The 11,911-nt window shown below is 39.2% G+C and overlaps 1 protein-coding gene across 1 annotated transcript; it reads left to right on the top strand.

Annotated features, from left to right (window-relative positions):
* Positions 1–5,527: 5,527 nt before the first annotated feature.
* LOC129656530 (olfactory receptor 5W2-like) lies at positions 5,528–6,692 on the top strand. The gene has a single exon (XM_055587147.1). The coding sequence runs from the start codon at positions 5,722–5,724 to the stop codon at positions 6,658–6,660; it is 939 nt and encodes a 312-aa protein (XP_055443122.1). The 5' UTR covers positions 5,528–5,721; the 3' UTR covers positions 6,661–6,692.
* Positions 6,693–11,911: the final 5,219 nt, after the last annotated feature.

The following is an 11,911-nucleotide window of genomic DNA, read 5'->3' as shown; positions in this document are numbered from 1 at the left end:
AAAAGTTATTCTCTATTAACACCCAAACCTTTGGGGAAGCAATTTAGGTTTTTCAATTGTCAGTAGCATACTGCTATCCATGTTACAGATTTAGGGAGAATTAGTCCTCATGGCCTGGATGGCCTGGGCAGTCAGGTTTGGGAAGATAAGATGGGGTTCTGTGTAAACAGAGAGTAGCCTGAGGAAATATGGTATTCTTAGAGAAAGAGAAGTGTCTGAGAAAAATACATCTGGAAAGAAATCAGGTTATGGTGATTATGATTGACTTCACTCCCTCCAAATACACACCAGAGAAATAGAGAATGGAAATAAATTCTTAACGACCACAAATATATCATCATCTTATACATACAGGCTGAAATACTTTTAGCAATTACATAGGGTTTTTGAGATTTTTCTTGTCAATATCTGCCACAGAAGTACATTTGGTATTTTCATATTGAGGCCATCACATAAAGAAGAGAAATACATTAAGGAAAAGCATTAATAATTGTAACAGAAATATCTTTTCTGAAAATTGTTAATTTAATTGAACTTTGTCTGAAGGATATTCTAGCTTTATAGACACCAAGGAGAAATACTATAACAGTAAACAATATGAAGACATAAACAAAAATAACTGAAAATCATTTATTTTGTATTTATTCCAAGTTAGAGCTCAGAAGAAATATGACACTTACTGAATTACTGGAATGCATAAACTGGTACATGCCTTGCACATCTTTTCTTGTTGCTCACATTTTGCATTTACACATCTGTGACAATTAAGTTAACTGCGTTAAGCCTGAAGTTGTAGAGGTAATACACGTGATTATAGTACATTTGGGAAGAATATTTATCACCTATAGCTGTCTAAAGAACAAATAGCAACCTGTGCTCAAAAGTATGCAGCAATGACTCACACATGTGATGAAATATTACAATAGATGGATAATGCAGAGATCACCTCCTCAAAACTGTCAGGTTGTACAATGTCAAAGGACACCACTTTCTTTACTTCCTATTCCTTCCTGAAACTGCAATGAAGTGGTCCCCCACATCACTTTCTCTTCACCCCGACATTGATTATGTTCGAGTCCATGTGAAGTAACTAAAACAGACACCCTCCCAGTGTGACAGCTCTTCCTAGTTGCCCCCCTCCGCTCTCAGTCACTGCTGGATCCCTCCTTGGTTTAGAAATGGGACTTGTATGATCCATCAGTCCTCCCAGAATCTAGGAGCCATATGTCATTGTTTTGTGAGTTTTCAAGTGTCACTTTAACATAAACAAACCATAACATCTGAGAGACTACTTAGTCATATTTTTAATACACATTTGTTTCATTGTGCTGTATTCAGGAATCTATTTTTGAGGTATTTCTATGGAAGAAAAGAAACAATGTCTACAGAATAGAAGAATATTATTCCCTCTGTGCTTTAATTTCTGTTTCATATTATGAGGCTATCAGGTCAGGACATACGTGATAATATATCAAATCTATAATAACATGTGGTGAAAATTAGATAATAAAATGAGTATAGGTGAAAAAGCAAAAATTGCAAGCTTTAAGTCATTTTAATACTCTTTGCTCCTAAACATCATTTATATAATTTATTTATTTATTTTTAGGATTTTAATTCTATTTATTTCTTTATTGGCCTGCCATATTGTATGTAGGATATTAACCCACACCCAGGGTGCCAACTGGAACCCTCACCCTCTGTGTTAGAAATGCAGAGTCTTAACCACTAGACCCCCAGGGAAGTTCCCACATAGAATTTAAGAAATATCTGACTTTGATAAACTCTGTTGTTGTTGTGCAGTTGCTAAATCATGTCTAATTCTTTGCGACCCCATGGACTGCAGCATGGCAGGCTTCCCTGTCCTTCACCATCTCCTGAGGTTTCCTCAAACTGATGTCCATCGAATTGGTGATGCCATCCAACCATCTCATCCTCTGTCGTCCCCTTCTCCTCCTGCCTTCAATCTTTCCCAGCATCAGGGTCATTTCCAATGAGTCATCTCTTCCCATCAGGTGGCCAAAATATTGGGGCTTCAGCCTCAGCATTAGTCCTTCCAATGAATATTCAGGACTGATTTCCTTTAGGATGGACTGGTTGATTTCCTTGCAGTCCAAAGGACTCTCGAGAGTCTTCTCAAACACCACAGTTCAAAAGCATTAATTCTTTGGTGCTCAGCTTTCTTTAAGGTCCAACTCTCACATCCATATGTAACTATTAGAAAAACCATAGCTTTACCTATACTGACCTTTGTCAGCAAAGTGATGTCTCTGCTTTTTAATATGCTGCCTAGGTTGGTTATATATTTTTTCCCAAGGAGAAAGCATGTTTTAATTTCATGGCTGCAGTCACCATCTGCAGTGATTTTGGAGCCCAAGAAAATAGTCTGTCACTGTTTCCATTGTTTCCCCATTTATTTGCCATGAAATTATGGGACTGTATGCCATGATCTTAGTGTTTTGAATGTTGAGTTGTAAACCAGCTTTTTCCCTTTGCTCTTTCACCTTCATCAAAAGGCCCTTTAGTTCCTCTTCAATTTCTGCCATAAGAGTGGTGTCATCTGCATATCTGAGGTTGTTTATATTTTTCCCAGAAATCTTGATTCCAGCTTGTGCTTCATCCAGCCCAGCATTTCACATGATGTACTCTGTATATAAGTTTAATAAGCAGAGTGATAATATATAGCCTTGACATACTCCTTTCCCAATTTTGAACTAGCCTGTTGCTCAGTGTTTGGTTCTAGCTGTTGTTTCTTGAGATGCATACAGGTTTCCCTGGAGGCAGGTAATGCAGTCTGGTATTCCCATCTCTTTAAGAATTTTCCACAGTTTGCTGTGAACCACACAATATGAAAATGCAGAAAGATGATAAACTATATATATATTTCTCACATCACAGGGTTTATGATATTAATAATTGAATATACACTAAGTGGTGTTACATATGTATATTTATAATTCATTACATAATTCATTGTAACATCATTTTTATTTAAAAATTAATAGCCAAGTGGTGTAGAAAACAAAATCTAGTTATCTGTGCTGCTGCTGCTGCTAAGTCGCTTCAGTTGTGTCTGACTCTGTGCGACCCCATAGACGGCAGCCCACCAGGCTCCCCTGTCCCTGGGATTCTCCAGGCAAGAACACTGGAGTTGGTTGCCATTTCCTTCTCCAATGCATGAAAGTGAAAAGTGAAAGTGAAGTCACTCAGTCGTGTCCGACTCTTCGCGACCCCATGGACTGCAGCCCACCAGGCTCCTCCGTCCATGGGATTTTCCAGGCAAGAGTACTGGAGTGGGGTGCCATTGCCTTCTCCAGTTATCTGTAGGTAGTATAAATATGTTCAGATTTTTGCTATTTTTTAAAAATCTTCACTTTCTGGATGTGTTTAATGGGATGCCTGTGTGTCTGTGTAATTATCTAAGGGTGAATTGTTGTGCATTTGTTTTGTAATTTATCAAATGAAAATAAAATGCCTGTATAGGGATTTATGAACTGGATATAAAGGATGCTTGTTGATTGGTATCTTTTAACTGTATCTGTATTCCATTCACAGTCAACTTACTTGTATGAAATGCTGGATGATAAACTACATCATGATGTCTGTTACTTATTCCTGAGAGACCAAGGGTTCACCACCCAGGGACCAGACACAGAGATGGTTATATAATCTAGGTCAGGCAGGAGACAATGCTGAATCCTCTGGCAGACAGAACTTCATGCAACAAACAAGTCAGGAGTTCTGGGACAGGTACTGATATCTTTCTTGTTTCTCTGATATATGTTTGAGATTTCCTTAGATTTTTAATCCTTTTTTGAAAGGAAGCATGTTATATAAACAAAGGAAGATACGAACTATACACAAAATTTCATTTTACTTACTTTTTCCAATCTTTATTTCAAATCAATATATTTGTTATTGTTGCTCAGTTGCTAAGCCATGTTTGACTCTGCAACCCCATGGACTGTAGCACACCAGGCTTCCCAGCCCTTCATTCTCTCCTTGAGTTTGCTCAAATTCATTTGCACCAAGTTGTGTTGGTGATGTTATCTAACCATTTCATCTTCTGCTGCACCTTTCTCTTTTTCCCTAAATCTTCCCCAGTATCAGGTCTTTTCCAATGAATCAGGTTTTTTTCCAATGAGTTGGCTCTTTGCATCAGATGGCCAAAGTATTGGAGCTTCAGCTTCAGCCCTTCCAGCAAATATTCAAGGTTGATTTCCTTTAGGATTAATTGGTTTGACCTCATTGCAGTCCAAAGGACTCTCAAGAGCTGTCTCTAGCACCACAATTTGAAAGTATCAATTCTTCAGATATACACAGATAAATATACATAGTCCAACTCTTTTGCAATCCCATGGACTGTAGCCTGCCAGGCTCCTCTGTCCATGGGATTTCCTAGGCAAGAATACTGGAACGAGTTGCCATTTCCTCCTCCAGGGGATCTGCCTGACCCAGGGATCAAATTCATGTCTTTTGCATCTCCTGCACTGGCAGGCAGATTCTATATCACTGAGTCACCTGGGAAGCCCTACGTTCAACTCCACTTTTCTTACATTCTCACAGATGTGTATGCCACTGTGTATCACACAGTTGGTTTAGGTAAAGTATACAAGGGGACATAAAATTCAATTGGCCTCCCTAAGACAAGTGAGCCCTAAATCAAGAGATATTCAAGAGAAATATGGATCAAATTAAAGAATGAAACTATTAAAATTTTTACAGACTGGGATGGGGAAACAGTTCATGCATGGTTGTCTCTGAGATTCTGGGACTGTGAACATATGAGTATTTGTATCATGTGTCTTACATAACTGACCTTGTGTTTAATGTATCATGTTGAGAAGGAGTAGACTTGGTCAGAAGGATCCACACGGTAAACCACACTGCCCTTCTTGCCTCTCTGTCATCTGTGCCATCAACATCTCTACAATTGGGTCTCAGACATTCTTCATCATTCTTCCTATGTAGCAGCAGCTCTCAGAGGCAAGAATATCAGCCCTGGAATATAATTGCCTCTCCACTCTAACATTTCATACATAGGCACCCTTCCATCCTCTTATCCAGAAGCTATCACGTTTCTGCTCCAGTGGGTCTTCACAAACTGTCTATCTCTCATATACTAAAGTTGAACGGACCTGAGAGTTTAATGGGGAAAAGAGTTTTTGTTATGCCATAGCTTTTCCTGCTCAACACTCATGGAAGATGAAGACATTGCAAAGCAATATATTCATTATCTACATCACTCATTAACCATATTTCTTTATTACAGGATATGACAACATCTGTACATCATTGAAACAAAACAAAGCAGGGATCTTGTCAGAAGACTAGGGTTATCTGGACCAACTAATTGTGATAATTTTGCCTTCAATCTGAGGACATAAATTTCTTAATATTAGACTGAAGTAGCAAAAATGGTCATAAATGCTATACAAATTGATGTGGAAATAGTCTGATTTAGCTTAGATAAATTTGTGCTGCAAACACTACAGTGATTTACAAATGTATCATTATTATTATCATTTTATCAGTTATATCAAATTGGAAATATTTCCCAAAGGGTCAATTTAACTTCAAGGCATCTTAGCATTATTTATCTCTTCTTCTAATTACTGAAATGTAGAAACAAATAGCAGTTTAGCCATTAAGACAGTAAGATGATATTAACCCTCCACTTCCATTTCCTTTTTCATAACTAGGAATTTTCATGTATAAGGGATGACTGCTGAGAACTGCACTGTGTTTACTGACTTCATATTCTTAGGACTTTCTGGTAGACAAGATGTGCAGCAGGGGCTCTTCCTGCTCTTCCTGCTGGTTTATGGTATAACTGTGGTTGCCAATGTCGGGATGGTTCTGCTGATCAAGATGGACCCCAGACTGCACACACCCATGTATTATTTCCTGAGCAATCTGTCCTTCTGTGACATCTGCTATTCTTCTACTGTCTGTCCCAAGATGCTGGCTGATTTCCTATCTGAGCGAAAAAGAATTCCATATGAGGTATGTGCCATCCAGATGTACTTTTTTGGAGCCTTTGCAGATGTGGAATGTCTCATGTTGGCTGTCATGGCTTATGACCGTTATGTGGCCATTTGCAATGCACTTCTTTATACAGTTTCCATGTCCAGAAGACTCTGTTCCCAGCTAATACCTGTTGTCTACCTGGAAGGTTTGGTAGATTCAGCAATCCACACCTGTTGTACATTTCGATTATCATTTTGCAGTTCCAATGTCATCAATCACTTTTTCTGTGACTTCCCGGCCTTGCTAGCCCTCTCCTCCTCAGATACATCCATCAATGAGATAATGCTGTTCATATCCAGTAGTTGTGTTGTGGGGACCAGCATTATCACTGTCCTCCTCTCCTACAGCTACATCATAACAACCATCCTTAGGATGAACTCGGCTGAGTGGAGACGCAAAGCTTTCTCTACCTGTGCTTCCCACTTAACCGCTGTGGCTATATTTCATGGCACACTCTTGTTCATGTATTTCAGACCCAGCTCCAGTTACTCCATGGACACGGACAAAACGGTCTCTATCTTTTACACAGTTGTCATCCCCATGTTAAACCCACTGATCTATAGCTTAAGGAATAAGGATGTTAAAGGTGCCCTAAAAAAAGCAATCAACACTAAATTATGTTCTGGGTGATATAGTACTTTCATCCTAAAGTATTTAAAGATTCTAAGAGAAGCAGTGCAGGAACTTTGACATAGATTCTTGTAGTCTTACTAGTACAGTTTCTGAATATTTTCCACTACTTACACTTTCACCTAAATCAGTTTAGGGAACAGTCGTTACACTAAACTCTCCAAACTAAGGAAGAGTAGTAATAGGATCACTCTTCTGTTTTGCAGAGAGGGTTTTTTTTACACCTCTTTTTTCTTTTCTTGGAGAAGTCTCAGCGAGATGTCATGCACAGAGCAACCCCCACCCATGTTAATTTTACTTACCTTCCTAAAGGCTCCTATTTATTTATTTATTCTAACAATAGGCTTAATAAACTTGCTGAGTCAGATGAGAGTGTTAGTGGGTCAAAATAGGTTTGTTTATATCCTTTTCATGTATTTATTTCACCCTAACAAAGCTCCATCATAACGTTTAGAAGCAAATAATTTATAAGTAGGACTGAATGAGAAATTTCTCTCTCTAGACTAAATATTCCATAAAAGTTTGGTCCTTCCTGTCTAGTTCACTGTTGTCTACCATGTACAATGCTTATTAGCCTCAGGATGCAGTTCAAAAATATTTATTGAATAGATGAATGAATTAGCCTGAAAAACTAATTAAAAAATTGAACTTTTGTAAGTTTATCAAAAAAAATAACAATCATCTCCTTAATTTCATTCTAGTCTGTTCACTTTAGGTGAAATCCATCTGCACTGTTATCTTTTGCAAAAATGAGAATCTGGGACAAGAATTATTTGATGTAAAAATCTGCTCAGTTTCTCTTCATTCTGCTTCAGTTATTATCACCAAACATCCCCTGATTTTCCAGAAACCACCGGAGAGAACTTTGTTAATGAAAACTATTGCCTGCCACATCAGTAAACAAAGGAGGTTGTAGTCGTGAAGCTGTCATAATACAGCTGCCTGGTCAGTGAGCCCTGAGGGAACTCAGGATGAGAAAGCACAGAATAGGCTTTCTTAAGGTTGGCTGGCCCCAGATAGCTAAGTTCAGTTCAGTTCAGTTCAGTCTCGTAGTCATGTCCAACTGTTTGCAACCTCATGGACTGCAGGACACCAGGCCTCCCTGTCCATCACCAACTCCCAGAGATTACTCAAGCTCATCATGAGTCGGTGATGCCATTCCAACCACCTCATCCTCTGTCGTCCTCTTCTCCTCCTGCCCTGAATCTTTCCCAGCATCAGGGTCTTTTCCAATGAGTCAGTTCTTTCCATCAGGTGGCCAAAGTATTGGAGCTTCAGCTTCAGTATCAGTCTTTCCAATGGATATTCAAGCTTGATTTCCTTTAGGATGGACTGGTTGGATCTCCTTGCTGTCCAAGGGACTCTCAAGATAGCTAAGGTGCATATCAAAGGAACAGTGTCAGAGAGCCCAAACTGTTGCATCTTCCCATACACAGAAAAAGTGCTAAATTCTTTAGTTTATCTGGTTTTCTTTTATTAACGATAATCTTTTGGTGTTCTGATTAGCTGATCTTTTGTTGCAAAATCTTCTCTCTCCTGGCTCCCCCTTGTCTCTTCAGAACTTGCCTCTGCAGAACAGTTTCTTAGCACTTATCTGAGATGCTGTGTCCCAGGCTTGAAGTCCTCAGGATGTCTGCCAAATAAAATATAACTCTCAAGTTTTAGTTTGTACATTTTTTTTCAGTGGACAATTTCATCTCCCCAGTGGGTTCATAGCATTACACTAGTTAAAACTGAAAAAAAAAAAGAAAAAGTAAAAAGAAACTGAATGCCCTGTTGATATAATTTGATTTGTAAAAGAAGAGCTATTAATAAAAGTATATTCCCCCTTGCAGGGGGTTGGCTGGGGAGAAAGAAGCAGTAGTTATATTAGCATGCCATGTGTAATGATTTATGCCATCTCTCTACACAATTATGAAATATATTGGAATAATATTCTAAACAAAATTATAAAGTTCTGTTCTCATGGTATCCAATTAGCAATTAATCCAGCTGTAAAAATGAAACACAATTTCGGGTTCTTGGAAATCTATATATTTTTTTAAATTAAAATATAGTTGATTGACAAAGTTGTATTAGTTACAGGTGTACAGCAAAATGATTCATATCACTTTTTTTGCATATGTTTGTTGTTATTTAATCACTAACTCACATGTGGCTCTTTTATGCTTCTTTGTCCATGGGATTTCCCAGGCAAGTATACTGGAGTGGGCTGCCATTTCCTTCTTCAGGGGATCTTTCTGACCCAGGGATTAAACCAGTGTCTCCTGCTAAGCCTATATATACATACATACATATATATATATATATATATATATATATATATATATATATATATATACTGGTGACTAAGAAGGTAAAGAATCTGCCTGCCAATGCAGGAAGAAACAATTAATTTAGCACACACTTGCATTCCCAACACCATTTTCTGCTGTTTAAGACAAAGCATTTGGTTCTCATCACCCTCAGGCTGTCATTTTCTTCTTCCCCATTGGAAGCCCTCATTTGCCAAGGCCTGTGTCACCACTGATCTGCATTGACAGAACCCTCTCTGTCGTGTAGTTTCCACTGCCATGGGTGAGCTGAGGGCTGGCTTTGTAGACAGTGCACCGTCCACTGTACGAGGCTCCCCTCTGCCCCATCTGGAGTAATGGGGGCACACTGACTGCTCCTCCAACTTGTCTGTAAAGCAAACACAGAAAGGTTCTTCTGTATTTCTTTATGTGGTTTCACAAAATAATCTGGCCACTCTCTTACCTGCAGATTGTAGGAATTCGTGTGAATTTCTCATTTGTTTATAATTTTATTGTGCTTCATTTTACTGTGTGTGTGTGTGTGCTCACTCAGTTGTGTCTGATTCTTCGTGATCCCACTGGGACTATAACCCACAAGGCTCCTCTGTCCATTGGATCATCCAAGCAAGAATCCTGGAGTGGGTTGCCATTTCCTCCTCCAGAGGATCTTCCCAACCCAAAGATCGAACCCCTGTCTCCTGTGGCTCCTGTATTGGCAAGCGGACTCTTTATCACTGAGCCACCAAGGAAACCACCACCGCCACACACACCCCCCACCCCCCACACACAAAGGCAACCTTGCTCTAAATCTCATTTCAATCCTTCGATCACGCCATGAAATTTTCAATCTCCAATCAATTTCTTATTTTTTTTTCCTGTTTTGTCTCTCATTCAGTATTCTCTGTTTGCCAAATTCTTCATATGGAGTTCCATTTATCCTCCCTTTCTCTGTTTTGTATTCAGAACACCAGCTAGCACATATACATATAGTAAATGTTTGTATTGAGTTAGGATTATCAGGTCAATTCTGATCTTGGATGGCCAAAATTCCACTTGAACTTGATGCACAGATAACACATATTGGAGTCAATTTCATTCACCATTGACTTTCTCATGCAGTGAAATTAAATGTCTGCTGTTATATCCATAAACAAGAAATGTCACAGCCATCCGTGATTTCTGGCCTCCAAATGTGAATGAGGGCTCCCAAAACAGAGCCAGCAGACTCGGCCACCCACACAGCTGTTTGCTGAGAGCTCAGAGAATGCAAGCAGCAGCCATCTGCCACATCGGCCACGCCTTAAGGTGAGTGAGGAATTAAGGATGCAAACAATCAGGAGACAGAATTTGGCCCCAGACAGCAAGCTCTGGGAGCTGGTGATGGACAGGGAAGCCTAGCATGCTGCAGTCCATGGGGTCTGGACGGGACTGAGTGACTGAAATGAACTGAGCTGAAATACATATGAAAGGAATGAATTCAGTGAGCCCAGATGCTTGCATCTTTCCATATGTAGAAGAAAAATAAACTTATTAACTTGATATCTGATTTTCTCTACCTCACAATGATCTCTGATGTTCCGATTTCCTGTCCCCTCCTTGCAAACTTGTATATAGCCTGACTCCCCCTCCTGCCTCCTTGAGTGGTTTTCTCATGGCTACTGAGATGCTGCCTCCTGGTCTCAGAGTCCTTAACATTCCTATCAAGTAAAATCTCTACTTTCAGGTTTTTTAGTTGACAAGGTTTACTTAAAGACCTTCTAATTCTCAATTCGTGTATGGGTATTTTGGCTTCATTTCAGTTCACCACTGTCTTGTCACATAGAACTTCTATTAATTGATAAATTGCTTTGAACAAGTCAAATCAGATAGCAACTACCATCCTCCAATTTTATGTATAACAATCTACCATTTTGAAAGTCATAATATATTTTTGCTTGAAATGTTCTTAAGATATAGAAAAACACATTACATCATTTCCTTTGTGTGTACTCGACTTCTCAGTAGAACTCTAATTGCTCAGGTAAGTTTTCCCATTGGGATTTGGATATCAGAGTGTGTGATCCTGAGATCTGAGATTAGAAAGCTAATCTCAAAAGCGTCAAAGCAATATATAAAAGATCTTGCATTACCCTAAGGAACTGCAGCCTTCCTAAGGAAAGCACAGATTACTTCTATGAACACAGAAGACCCGCCCAAATGGGTTGCAAAAATTAGACAATGGATCAGTTTTTCTTTTTAAATCTTTAAATTTTAAATTCACATGGCCAGGATGGCTCAAGTCCCTCCTTGTTCAGGGATCAGAAGATGTATCTTCTGTTTTGGAGCACAGTCTCTGTCAAGCTGTGTTGGCTCTTTAGAGTTATCCTGAGAAATTTTATCCCCAGAAACCAGATTTTGGGGGTGTTCATTAGAATGACACTCTTTGGTAGTTCTGAATAGGTATCTGAGATCTCCCAGGGGCTCACAGGTGTATCGAGTGTCCTCTTCTGTTTTCTTCCATGGCTTGACTCATGAGTAGTGAATCCAGGAGTCATGTGGGGGTAGAAAGTATTACAGGGTAGGGACCCTTCCATGTGGCTGGAGTTGAGCCTTTGGGGACCCATCTTTCCAGACTTTAATTAGAACTTGAGTTCCTGGAGCATATCGTGGTGGCTCATTAGAATCTTTTGGGTCCTGGTTCATAGCCCACAAGCGTATATCCTGCTGAAATTGCCCAACGGCCATGGTATAACCTAGATGTCCATCAGCAGATGAATGGATAAGAAAGCTGTGGTACATATACACAATGGAGTATTACTCCGCCATTAAAAAGAATACATTTGAATCAGTTCTAATGAGGTGGATGAAACTGGAGCCTATTATACAGAGTGAAGTAAGCCAGAAAGAAAAACACCAATACAGTATACTAATGCATATATATGGAACTTAGAAAGATGGTAACAATAACCCTGTGTACG

Source organism: Bubalus kerabau, chromosome 6 (genome assembly GCF_029407905.1).
Source record: "Bubalus kerabau isolate K-KA32 ecotype Philippines breed swamp buffalo chromosome 6, PCC_UOA_SB_1v2, whole genome shotgun sequence".
Taxonomy (NCBI): Eukaryota; Metazoa; Chordata; class Mammalia; order Artiodactyla; family Bovidae; genus Bubalus; species Bubalus kerabau.
This window is presented reverse-complemented; position numbering and strand designations above follow the sequence as displayed.